Source organism: Nelusetta ayraudi, unplaced genomic scaffold (genome assembly GCF_046127955.1).
Source record: "Nelusetta ayraudi isolate G7.1 ecotype Tasmania unplaced genomic scaffold, CSIRO-AGI_Nayr_v1 ptg000006l, whole genome shotgun sequence".
Lineage (NCBI taxonomy): Eukaryota > Metazoa > Chordata > Actinopteri > Tetraodontiformes > Monacanthidae > Nelusetta > Nelusetta ayraudi.
The window spans coordinates 6,928,073-6,941,364 of NW_027466056.1; the positions used below are offsets into that span (position 1 = coordinate 6,928,073).

A 13,292-nucleotide genomic window follows, 5' to 3' on the forward strand; every position below is an offset into this window, starting at 1 on the left:
GAAGAAGAAGAAGAAGAAGAAGAAGAAGAAGAAGAAGAAATAAGACGACAACCCCCCACAAGCCGATAAACACAACACAAAGCAGGGAAGACGGCATGCGCAAACAAGGAGTGAGAGTGGTCTTGGGACAATTGGTAACAGAAAAATCCCAAACTAAAAAAATGAAAAGAACGTGGAACAAAAACAACGTGAACACAGATTTTATAGTCCACTGAGCGAGCTGGAGGGGCATAGCTCAACTGAAGCCAATGGCTGGTGTTATTAGCCTTGTAACTGGAAAGCCTCTAATTAATTTAGCTAAATCAATCTGAATCTTGTTTTTACTCATGTCTGCTTCCTTGTTCCTCAGTCCTCCTGATTGGCAGCTTTTGGTTCCGCTTCACAATTCACGGAGTCAGGACTCGGGAGCGGTCGGCTTTCCCCCCACAGACACAAAAATTTTAAGTCATAAATGTCAAACAAGTTTAACAGTGACAATGGTTGGCTTCCCAACCCTTTTCCGAGCAGATTTTCGAGACAAATTGACTCTTAACGCACCTCAGACCTCAGGGTAGTCTTATGAGATCTGGCGTTTGCACTCCTTGGTCGGGAAGGGGTGAAGTCGGGACAAAGACAGGCCTCTTGTGCTTATGCATGTACCCCGCTTGAGGCTCAGCGCGGTATATGCCAAAGAGTTTGGGTGTAAAGGCCATGGTCAGTGACAAAAAAAAACTCCCAGCAATCGAAATTGGAATACGAGCACGTTGCAACGCTATAAAAAAGAAAAAAAATAATAATAATATTTAAAAAAAAAGCTGCAAAAACCCTGCCACTCCACTCCGTGAGTGTTTGAAAGTACTTATGTATGAATGTGTGTGTGCAGGCAGTTTGGTTAGCAACGTGAGACTCCATTTGAAACGCCTGCCAGGGGCCAAAGTTCTGTATAATGCATCGGAGGATCCCTGTTAAATATGTAGACGGTGCATGATGTGTGAGAGGCTGTGGGACTTAATGTAACGCGCCCAAGTGCTTCTGGATGGCGGAGATAGGAGAGGGAAATTTTTCAAGCAGGGTGTTATTCAAGAGCTTGACTGTAGCGCTGCGCTGAGGGGGTATTCTACATACTGCGTGCATGAAAATATGCCTGGATTTTGCTTTCATTGCTCATTTAGTTCCTCTGCCTCTGCCGGGCTCCTGGCTGCTCAGAACGTCGTCAACGAGGTTGCGTACAATAACGTCCGACCACTAGATGTCTTGGTTTTCCCCCCTTTGCGCTCGTACCCCAAAACAAACCGGCTCCACGCGTCGTCTCGGCTCTCGGTTTAATAAGCACTGCGCCTCCACTTAGTAATCGAGCGGGCAACAGATGTAATTTGACCAGAGCCGCAGCCATTGATTACTTTTATAATCGCTTAATTAATAGCTTGTTTTCTTCTGCTCGATAAAACGATTAGTTGAACAGGCAGAAAAGAAATGGTACCAATGTGAAAGAGCTGGAACGGCTGAAGCAACAAACACTTCAAAAGCAAAAAGGATGTATAAAAATGTCTTTTCTGGCGTCATGTGTGAAACACAACAGTGGAATTAATGTTTTGGCGGCGGCAAAAAATAAGGACACAAATCTTCCATTCGGTAAAATCTTTTATGGAATCATATTTTTAAAACGATTTAAAATTAAAATGTGTAATATTTGGAGATTTTGAGAAGAAACGGCAACATCAAGTGGTTACATTTCAGATGGCAGTGCTCACCCTCTCGCCCTCCCTCTTGGATACCTCACCTTCTTCTTCCTCGGTTTATTTGAGGGCGCGCGCAATGCAAAACGTACTGTCAGGTGGCCTAGATTGTCCACACCAGGCCGCCATAGAAATTTGGCGTTGCAAGATGGCAGCTAACTGGTATAACTATGTATATTCTAATACACTGTATATATGAGTACCGTTCTAATGGTTACTAACCAAATTACTTTTATTGTACTGCGAGTTTACATTTTCATTGATGTATTTGCAGGCAGTAGATTCAGCTTTTACCAATATAAAAGTCAACTAATCAATGAATCACTTTAGTTTAAAAGGGATCATTATGATGTGAGCGATGTTATTACTACTGTATTGTGCCTGACTGCTGGGATAGAGTGGCGGTCAATGTAAATTGTTGAAGGTGGTTTCGGACGTTTTGGATTTTCCACAGTCATCCGCAGCTTTTGCAGCCGATGCCAGGAGGCAAATCGTGTGATTTAGCACGACGTTTCTATCCCCGAACTCACCGCCCCTTCCTCCCCCGCCTCCGAGCCTCAGAGCTGCGGCACTAACACCGCCGCCTTTTGTCCGCCACTCTGAGGCTGCGAGATGCAAAAAAACTCAGAGACGGTTTGAGGGGATGCGGGACATCTGGAGAGAGTTTAGGACGCCAGCCGGTCACTCCCTCCCCCTCAGAGGAGGAGCCAGTCGAGGTGATTCGGGAGAGGGAACCCAGAACTCTGCTCCCAGGGCCCAATCCGTATCTTATCTGGCCTGGATGCACCTCGGGCTCCCCACCCCCAAACCCCGGGAGGAGGCTGGAAAGCAGTGCGGCAGGGGGGAAGCGAACGGAATCCTCCGCTTTGCCCCGCAGCCAGCGCAGCACAGGAAATGCTAATGCACCAGCGTCGGTGGAGGTTTGAAAATCGAAAAAGAAAACATTCATAAACCTTAACAGACGTCAACAAAATCGGTCTGCGGGAAGAGTTCAAACACTGTCTTTGCCACAGTTCTGACTATACTAGTTGTGATGGGCATTTAGAAAATATTGATAATATCGATTCGAATGTTGACATCGGCATCGATGATTAGTTCCATGAGATCAGTAGTTTTAGATGTAGTATGTTTCTACATTTTTCATTTGTCTGTATTGACTACTATGTTTTAAATACTACAGGGCTGCTACATTAAGTTGTATTTGTTTTACTCCATCTCATGAAATGATTGTGACATGAAATCTGGACAGAGCAAGCCGCTCTTCGTGGGGTTCGGTTGGTTTTTCTGATTGTGCAAAGCACTTTTGAGACGCCTTTGGATGTGATTTAGCGCCGTACAATTAAAGGTCGATTGTTGAAGACCTCTGCGCTAAAGGTGTGGAAGGTGTTGAATGTTGTCGACTAGTATTTTCTGTTAAACTAAAATGCCCAAATTCTGTTCTGCGTTTTAAGTAATTAATTATTAATAATAATAATAATAATAATAATAATAATAATAATAATAATAATAATAATTATAATAATTAATAATAATAATTAATAATAATAACAATAATAACGATAATAATAATAATAATAATAATAGTAATAATGATAATAATAACATGTTTGTTTTCATTCATTCAGATTTAGCAATCCAATGATACATTCACCTTCATTAAAAAGTATCATATTGGTATTGGCGATACCGGCCCTGTATTTATTTGGTATCGGATTGATCCTGCAGTATCTCGCACCACTGTATTCCAGCTCTAACCTGAAACTGCAGCTGTTTTACATCCACCCGTAAAGCTTTCAACGTGTGTACCCGCAATCCCGTTTTTATTAAAAGGGGAAAGGGAAAAAAAAAAGTTTTCTTCGGCTCACAAAAGTCCAAGTATGGCCCACAGCCAGCCACGATAGCAACTGCATCAGAGCGATATCTTCCAGCTGCAGGGAAATATTTCATCCGCTGTCCCCATATTTCATTTTACTGCACTCACAATAAAATAAAAATAAAAAAAAATGGGTGGAGTTGGGGGGGAGCAATTCAATTTGCATTTTCATAAACCTGCCGGTCGCGGCTGTGCGCATCTCCCTTGGTGCCCCGCCCTTATGAAAACGCTTGGCCGCTGCGGTCGTTCTCCAGGGAGTGGAGGGTGGGAGGAGCCTGAGGAACACAGTTGTAAGTTAGCTTTATTGCCCCTGACGGCGCAAGCGGGGGGAGATAGGTGCGCGCTGTGCGTTCCTCTCCAGGCTTAATTTTCAGAATCCGACTTTTCTTCCCGCTTCTCCCAGATGAGGGAAACAGAAATTCCAGAAGCAGAAACTCGGTCCGATACCAATTAAATACAGGGCCAGTATTGCTAATACAGATATGACACCGATACTTTTTAATCAAGGTGATTGTATCATGAAATTGCTAAAACTGAATGAATTTTTCCCGCGTTTCCCAAATTTGGCAGAAATTCCAGAAACAGAAACTTGGTCCCATACTAAATAAATACAGGGCCAGAGGCGCTAATATGATACCAATATTTTTTAATCAAGGTGAAAGCATCATCAGCTTATTAAATCTGAATGAGTTTTCACAACATGTAAGTGCTGATCTTTTTGTTGCTGTTGTGATTCATTGAATAGATGAAACCCAGATTGGGATCGATATTACCGATATTTGCATCGACACGCCCACCACCATCCACACAATGAGCTTTCTTTTCTGAGCAACTCCTCCAGTTGTAACACTGAACCTTTTCATATGGACCCAAACATGTTTTGCTTCAACACTGAATATGGAAGAAGCGAAGCTCAATACTATACAATTAACTTAAACTTAATATTGCACACATGCAAATTTGAATTTCCAATTCAAGAAAAAAATGACTAATCAAAATAAACAAAATGTAAATAAAAATTGTATGGCATTTTTTATTTGCAGCCTTCTGATTCAAATTTCAACAGTAACCTTTTTTCACAGGCTAATAATATGTATTCAATGTATTCATTCATTCATTTTCCATACCCGCTTAGTCCCGAGCTCAGGGTCACGGGGTTCTGCTGGAGCCTATCCCAGCTGTCTTAGGCAGACAAGTCGCCAGTTCATCGCAGGGCCACATAGAGACAGACAACCATTCACACTCACATGCACACCTACGGACAATTTAGAGTGTTCAATTGACCTCACATGCATGTTTTTGGAGTGTGGGAGGAAGCCGGAGAACCCAGGGAGAACCCACGCAGACACAGGGAGAACATGCAAACTCCACACAGGAGACCAAAACAAAATCGAACCCACGACCTTCTTGCTGTGAGGCAGCAGCGCTAACCACTGCGCCACCGCGTCTAATAATATATGTAAAAAAATAAAATAACAACAATCCACCAATTAAGTCATAATAATTTCCTTCAATGAACGTCCTGTCCTAATTCAGCAGAACATTCTGGGATTAGTGCTACATGTGCCTTATAATAGTGGTGGGCCAGCAGCTCTAGCAGTGATTTTGTTTTGGTCTCGTGGGCCAAATATCCCAGAGTTTTCCCACCCATGGCTTTGAGGAGTTGCGTTTTTAATTGCGTTTTTCAGATCTGCTGTTTTTCCATTTCAGACTCTCAGCAGCCCAAAAAGCAGAAGTTTTGCTCCTTTTTTTTTCTTTTTTTTCAGCCCTGTGTTTGCAACCTTCCACTCTTTTTGAAAACACTGGTTTCAACTAACTCTGGCTTCTACCCTGCTTCCATCACTGCCTGCTGTGCTCGAGTGCTTCATGGGGGACGGCGCCCACATCACACATAATGGAGCATAATTAAGTTATTATCAAGTGCGTGACTCACTCATTTTCTGGCGTTTTTCAAATTAAAAAAAAAAAACTTTCTCAAACCAAAACTAAAAAAAAACAAAAAACGGTTCTAAATATTAAAAAATAAAAATAAAATTGAAGGTCAAATTAATTTAAAAGGTTTTCAGCACAAGTGTTTCTCCGTTGTGTTTTTCCCTCCTCATTTGGAGCAGAAATGTTTGAGATAATGCCTTATTAATAATGTTCCCCCCGCAAAGGGCCTTCTTCTCTTTCCACCTGCTCTTTCTCTCTCTCTCTCTCTCTCTCTCTCTCTCTCTCTCTCTCTCTCTCTCTCTCTTAAAACAGCAGCGGGCTTGATAAATGAGACATATTCCATTTAATATTTGCATGATGAAGGGCATCGCGGGCGCCGCAGAGGAAGATAAGGTGGTGATGAAGAACCGGTTCAGACCGGTCTCGCGGCTATTAGCAGCCTTATCGAGGGGAGCGTGCGCGTGCGCGTGCGCGTGCGCGTGCGCGTGCATGGTTTCAAAAATTGTCTGAAGAGGCGCCGTGAAGAGGACGGAGCAGACGCAGCCGCTCGCCCTTGCTACAGCTCAACAGGTCGTTTATGGTCTCGTTGAAGCTTATTTTGCTGCAAAACTCGGGGTCCCACTTTGCAACGCAGCGAGACCATTTGGCTCAGCAGCAGCAGCAGCAGCAGCGCCGTTATCCTCCTTTACAGCCAGAGAGGGCAGCGGTTCGGGTGCATTGCGGATCCACCGGCGGCTGAACGAGAACACCGTCCTTCACTTCCCCTGCTTAGTCAGATTTACCCTCTGTGATGTCACTGGGGGGATAGGGTGGGGAGCGGGCGCAACTACTCTCAGGTCACTCACAGCTAGGCCTGGGTATTGTTGAAATTGTTCAATTGATCTGACGATATCAGTTTCAATACCTCGCTTTCAATACGGTTCTTTTACGGTATTTTGCCCAGGCTACGTTTTTTTTTTTATACTCCGACGTTTTAGTCTCAGTTTGACCGACAACAAAAATGCAGTCGTCGTTGCAGCACAAAACATTTTATTTTCCATTTTTACCGGTGATTCAAACCAAGACTTGCTCCAAATCAACAATTTCACAAATGCTAATTTTCACAACCAACTCACGCCAAAGTTTGCGAGTTTCTCCAGTTCACGCCTCTGTTATGTGAAAGCCTGTCTGCCAGCAACCTCGGAACCTTAACACACGTCGGCCAGCTGATAACTGGCTCGCAGGCGCTAAGATTAACTTTCCTGAATGATGGAAATTTGCCACCGAAAGATGATTGATTTTTTTTTCCCAATATTCGATCAGATCGGGACATCTCTAAGATTGAAAAAAAAATGTATTTGTTACATGTCACGTTACACGAGGGTGAAATGTTGGTGTGGCAAAACCCAATGTGATTGTGCATGCAGAAAAAAATGAGAAATAAAAAACAGTAGCAAGTGGCATTTAAATATAAGTTTTACAAATTTACAAAAATACAAGTTAAAAAGATTCCTGAAAAAAATGGCAAGTACAGATAAGGGTGTTTGAGGTGTTAGGCACTACTAAGCAATACTATACAATATAATGTAATTAGTTGCGACAATGGAATGCAAAAAATATATACAATCATCAATCAATCAATTATCAATCAACAATAATAGTAGTAGTGATAACATCAGCGAATTAACAATAATAGTAGTAGTAGTGGTAATAATCAGAATAGTGCAATATTGCAGTATAATATCATAAACATAATAATCAACATCGTACAATCAGTTACATGATTTTGAAATGTAATCTATGTAATACATTATATAATGTAAACATCTAATCCAATCTAACACATTATGAAATATATATATATAATATAGTATGTTGTGTATATTGTGGGGGAGGGGCATCTGAGCCGCATCCCTGTGAAGGCGGGTGGAGCAGGTGCGATTCACGCTCACGCTCCACCACCCCTCCATCCCCCCCACTCCTGACACGCACGGCGTCTCACAGCTCACTCCAACGACCTTATCGGCGGAGGGGGGGGGAGGGTTAATGGGTGGAGGGGGGTGTTGCCCCTGACTGCACGCCTCGCAGCACCTTCCCCCCGCTGTCGGGGAAGCCATTCAACACCGGGTGCAGGTGAAACGCACGAGCGAAGACGTCGCTGGGAGCTTTTTTTGGGGGTGATGGGTTTGTGTGTCTGTGTGTGTGTGTGTGTGTGTGTGTGTGTGTGTGTCTGTGTGTGTGTGTGTGTGTGTGTGTGTGTGTGTGTATGAGTGTGCGTTTGAGGCGAAAGGGACGTGTTTAAATGCGCCGGCAGACTTGAGGCTTATAAAGCACCTTGGCCTCCTTCAAAGGGGAACAAAAAGAAGGAAAGAAAGAAAGAAGCAGCTTCTCACCTGCTCAGCTGCGGACGTCCTCTCCCCCAGGGGTGGGCAAACGTTTTGACAGGCGGGCCGCAATGGCCTCCAAAATGTGATGGGGCGGAGCAAGAGCAGATGAAGTGGATATTTGGATGGAGTGTTTTGGTGAGCCACCTCATAGGAGAAAGAAACATACCAGGGGATGTGTAGAAAACATGTTTCCTTAACGTCAAACAAACAACGAACCAAAGCAAAGTTTCAACAAAATCCGTGTTTTTGAAGCCCCACGGTGTCGAGCTCCTGATTGAAATGGCTCTGAAAACACTGAAAGAATGGATGAAGTACAGATATTTTATGACTCACTGACTTTTAATATCATTTCTTCAGGTATCAGCAGGCCATCACGCATGTGGCCCCCGGGCCTTAGTTTGCCCACCGCTGTGCTAGCCGCTTGCAAATCATTAACCTCCCCACCCTCTGCTGTCTTCAGTCCAGCCCCACATCACGCTGCTGCAGAACGTGACGGCGGTGGAGGGCAACGCCGCCATGATCTCCTGCGTGGCCGACGGTGAGCCGCTGCCTGACATCTCCTGGCGGCGAGCCGGTGACGGCCGCACCTTCGCGGACGGAGACAAGGTGAGGCAGGATACGTGGTGGGATTTTTTCTTTTCTTTTTTTTTCTTTTTTCATGAAAAAATGAAAGAAAAAAAAAAAGAAAAAAAGAAAAAAAAAATATAAGTTGAATAAACTTAAAAAAGAATCAAAGCAGTCACAACCAGAGGGTTGGGAAGTACAAATTCTCCATTACTCAAGTCAACTTTTCAGGTATCTGTACTTGATATATACATTCATACTCAAATATCTGTACTTCCTACTTCCTAAACTGGAAAAACATGCTAAAGTAAATTGTTTTTTTATTTATTTATTTATTATTGTAGTTGTTGTTGCTCGATGTGGAGCTATTTGAACTGTTCTGTTGTGCTGTTCAATATAAAAGTGGATCATATTTAGAGGGAGATCGTTATACCTGTTCAGTCACTGTTCAGTCACGTTTTCTGTGCAGATCAAAATAAAAATGTAGAAAATAACAATGGTTATTGTTATTGAAGGTCTAAACATCCAACAGTGACTGACAGCTCTTAACAATGACTGATTACAGTGTGGCTGTGCCTCAGTTGTAAAATAATAATTAAAAAAAACTATAGTATTGAGAGAGGCAAAGCTGTTGTAAATGATGCTCATCAAGACCTCTGATCAGTTCAGTCCAGATTATTTTGTCACAACTTTTTCATTTTCGTTTCATCAATGGTAAAAAAAAATTAAAAAAAAAACAAAGAAAAAAGGAAAAGTAATGTTTTTTACTTCAGCACATTTCAGAACCTGTACTTCCTTACTTTTACTTGGGTGAAGGCCTTGAATCAGTGCTTTTACCAGAGTATTTTTTTTTACACAGGTATCCATACACAAGAATGTGAATGTTTTTGCCACAGCTGAACAGGCTGCAGGTCAACAACAGTAGCTGGCAAGTCAGCAAAAGTACCAGCAGTTGTAGTTGGTGCTGGTTTAATGTGAGTTGCTGTCTCACTGAGGAAAGGCAACAGAGGAAAAATAAGAAGTAGAACTAAAAAAAAATGAAGCCGTCTCTTCGTTCCTGGTAGTCGTCTTGTGCTTGTTCTCATTTTGGCTCTGCTAAATCTCCCGGGCAAATATTGTACTTCCTTTCTTCCTTCCTTCCTTCCTTCCCCCAAAGCCTTCACGCCTCAGTTTTTTATTTATTCATTGCATTTAATCTAAATTTGGAGATTTTTTTTTTTTTTTCACTTTGCACAAGCGCATCTGTTTGTTTGTTTGTTTGCTTGTTCGTTGTGGGCTGAAGGATCTCCCTCCTCCTCCTCCTCCAGCTAAATAAATTGGCGGATTAGCTCGACAAACACATTGTCACGGCGAGAAGCTTGAAAAAAAAAAAAAAAAACAGGGCTGAGGAGCGACAGAATAAAAAGAAGAAAAAAAAGGCAGGGAACACGTAAAATGGATGTAAAAAAAAAAAAAAAAGAAAAATTGTCTTGGAGCCGCACCAGTGCAGGGACTTTTTCACGAGCCGCTGAACAAACGGTGATGATATTTGCGCCGCGTTAATCACGTGGCGGGCGCCTTCCCCTTTATTTTGAAGCAGCGTGCCGGGATTAGCGCAAGGTGGCTGTGCCTTTGATCGCCTCGCGTCGCCAAAACCTCACGTTTTTTAAAAACGAGTCCTCGATCTCCTAAATGAGATTATTCCAGAGTTCCCCGTGCCATCCAATGAAATCCGTCCTGGATTATAAACCTCGACGTGCAGGTGATGGTGGGGCGGGGGGGAAAAGAGGCTTCGCGCCCAAGTAAAATGAAATCTCACGTGTGATTTCTATTGCGTGTTGCTATTTTGATGTGTTTCCATTTCTTGCTTAGACCCCGGAATGAAGGAGCCCTGCGTGGTTTATCAGGCATTGTTTGTTTTTTTGTTTCAAAAAAAAAAGCACGTTTAGCCCTCTGTTGACACAAAATGGACCAGACGCCGAAAGCATCGCTGCACGGCGGGAAACCGGCCGCCTCAAGTCTGGCGTGAACGACGAGAATCGTTCCGCGAACAATTCTACAGCCAAAGGTGGCCAACAACTCAGAACACTGGCCACCGCCGGACTCCTGAATTCTGTAGCGCGTCATCTACGCGATCTCAGCGCGATGACGTCAGCAGACACGCAGCGGTGAAGGGGAGGGGTTGCAGCTTGCCGGCGGGGGGGGGGGGGTGACACCTCGCTGGTTTAGGTCCGTGGAGAAGGGACTAAGTGCCGATCGATTGCACGACGTCCCGCGTCCAAAAAACATGGTGACAGCGCGCGAGTAGAGAAGAGGCTATGTGTGTTTATATATATATATATACATATATATATATATATATATATATGTATATAATATAATGTGTTTGTGTGTTTTTATATAAATACATATATAAACACACATGTCGTGTGTTTATATATGTATGTATGTGCAAATACATACATACGAGCATATATATCTTATACATACATATATACAGATACGTGTCTGTATGAGTATATATGTTTGAGTTTATGTGTGTACACACACACACACACACACACACACATATATATATATATATATATATATATATATATAAATATATATATATATATATATACATATATATATATATATATATGCATACATACACAGCTGACCGAGAATGTTTTCTTTCACTCTCTATCGGAGCTTGTCAAGACGGAGGAGGGCTGGTATCAGTCTGGCCTGTTCACCTGGCGTTCTGCTAAACCACTGCGACCATAGATCCGTCTCGGCTCGAGAACCGGAACAGAGGAGTGGATCTGCGTTGTTTTGTGAAAGACGACAACTCTTCCAGTTCCTCTGAAGCCGACGACGGCCGCCCACCTCAACGTCCGTGATTCAATTACTCCCAGGATGTCCACGGACCACTGCCGCGACGCCGTCCATGAAACGGATATGCAGATCAAAGAGCAAATTGAGAGAGGAACATCGCCCCCTCCAGAACCCCCCCCCCCGCCCCCCCCCCTCCCACTGGCCCCACCCCACCACAGCCCGTATGACGATGGCCATCCATCAACGGCGGCTGAGCGCTTTGTTTGTCTTGGCTCGCACTGAGGTGCGTCGCTTTGGCAGCTCACGCATTTCCATAATTGCGTTTTTGCCAGCAGAGAGGCACTTACTCTTGCTTTTTTTTTTGTTGTTGGTTTTTTTTTGGGGGGGGTGTGATTTATCAACGCGAGTGAGGGGAATGGGGGTGTCTTGAGCCAGCGCCCGCATTCATTTATCTCGCCGCTGACCTTTTTTTTTTTGCGTATTTTTTCCGCTTTCGTTCCCCTCCTCCAACCCCACCGTAATGGCCAGCGTCTCTGTTTACGCTTCGGTGATGGAAAGTCCGTCCAATTGCTGACATTTTACGAGAATAATTACCTTTCGGCTAAAATCCCATCCAAGTATTGAGGGTGGGGGACCTGAAGGGGTTCTTCAGACTGAATCACACTTCTTCATGTCTCTTTTCACCTTCCATGATTGTTCCCCGAGACGATAATTGGTGGCTGTTGCAAAACGTGACCCAATAAGGCAAAAAGATTGCACTTATAGGTTCCGGTGTGTAAAATTTGGCTTCATTTATGATTTTTATCTTGGTAAAAGCTGAACCTACTGGCCATAAATACATAAATAAAAGTACTTACTCACTTACAGTCCAATAAAAATAATTTGGTTTCCCTACCCTTAGAACAGTTCTTATATATATTTATCTATAAGAATATACATAGAGCAAGGGTCTTGGTTCCAGTTAGCTGCTATTTTGCACGGCCATATTTCTACGGAAGTCTGGTGTGGACAATCCAGGTCGCCTGACAGCTTATTTCGTATTTAGGGTCAACGCCCGCTTCCTCAAAAAAAACAACGAAGAAGAAGGTGGAGAAGGTATCTAGGTTTGTGCTTGCAAGCCATTGTAGTTCACTGCCGAGTTTGGGAGGGGGAGGGTACGGAGTCCCTAAGTCTAACCACTGGATGTCGCTGTTCTTTCTTAAAAATCTCCAAATATTACACACTTAGCCTTTTCCAAAATGAAAAGACTACGTGAAAATGAAAATGAAAGCGAAAACTAGCAATGGGGTTGTTTCTTTTCGGGGGACCGGGTCGGCAGCGGTGTCCCATGATGCTTTGAGGTGCCCCATCCGAGTTACGAGCCTGATTACTGGAATAATGCCCCCCACCCGCCCGTTTACCTCGATGGCCCCGTCTCCTCAAATTGACACCATCCGTCTTGTCACGGATGTAATGACGCTGTAACAAAGTGGCACTTTATTGTATTAACGGCGGCCAGTGATCAGGGTTCAAGTGGATTACGGGGAGCCTGTCGTTTAGTCACTAGTTGGACAACTGGCATAAAAAAAAGAAAAACTTAGGGGGAAAATGTTTTTTCTGCTGATCCAGACAGCCTGTAGCTGTCTTCTGGGCTCTGTCGTGTACTTTATTTCTTCTTCTCCTCTAAAGGTGGACTGATAACATCGTAAAATCACCTTCTGTCAGAGATAATCATTTCACTTTTATTAGTTTGTATTTGGAGCCAAGATTCTCCCACCAGCAGCCATAGTGTAAAGCCTGCTCTCGCTCTTACGGCAATGATGGCATGGAGGCTAATGGTAGTGTTTTTAAATCTGCCGTTGTCCATGGGTGAAAAGCAGAGGCTAATGCAAGGGTTTTTAGCCTTCTATAACTAACTGGAAAACATGGAGACTAACACTAGTGTTTTTCATACCTGCTGTTGTCGAACAGAGAAAAGCAGAGGCAAATGCTACAGGGTTTTTTTTTAGCCCCCTCTTGGTCTACATGGGCGATATAGTGACACACCTGCTTTTGTCTATAAGC

At 43.4% G+C, this 13,292-nt stretch overlaps 2 protein-coding genes across 3 annotated transcripts in view; one reads left to right on the forward strand and one right to left on the reverse strand.

Annotated features, from left to right (window-relative positions):
• Positions 1 to 13,292, reverse strand: part of LOC142882825 (gamma-glutamylaminecyclotransferase-like) — a 301,358-nt gene that overhangs the window by 236,929 nt on the left and 51,137 nt on the right. The gene's annotated exons all lie outside the window — the stretch shown is intronic.
• The window catches only part of ncam2 (neural cell adhesion molecule 2), a 181,692-nt gene that overhangs the window by 126,459 nt on the left and 41,941 nt on the right, over positions 1 to 13,292 (forward strand). For both annotated transcript variants that reach the window (XM_076017504.1, XM_076017505.1), the window contains exon 8: positions 8,347 to 8,492. In XM_076017504.1, coding sequence (XP_075873619.1) covers positions 8,347 to 8,492 — 146 coding nt within the window. The remainder of the gene's footprint in view (positions 1 to 8,346; positions 8,493 to 13,292) is intronic.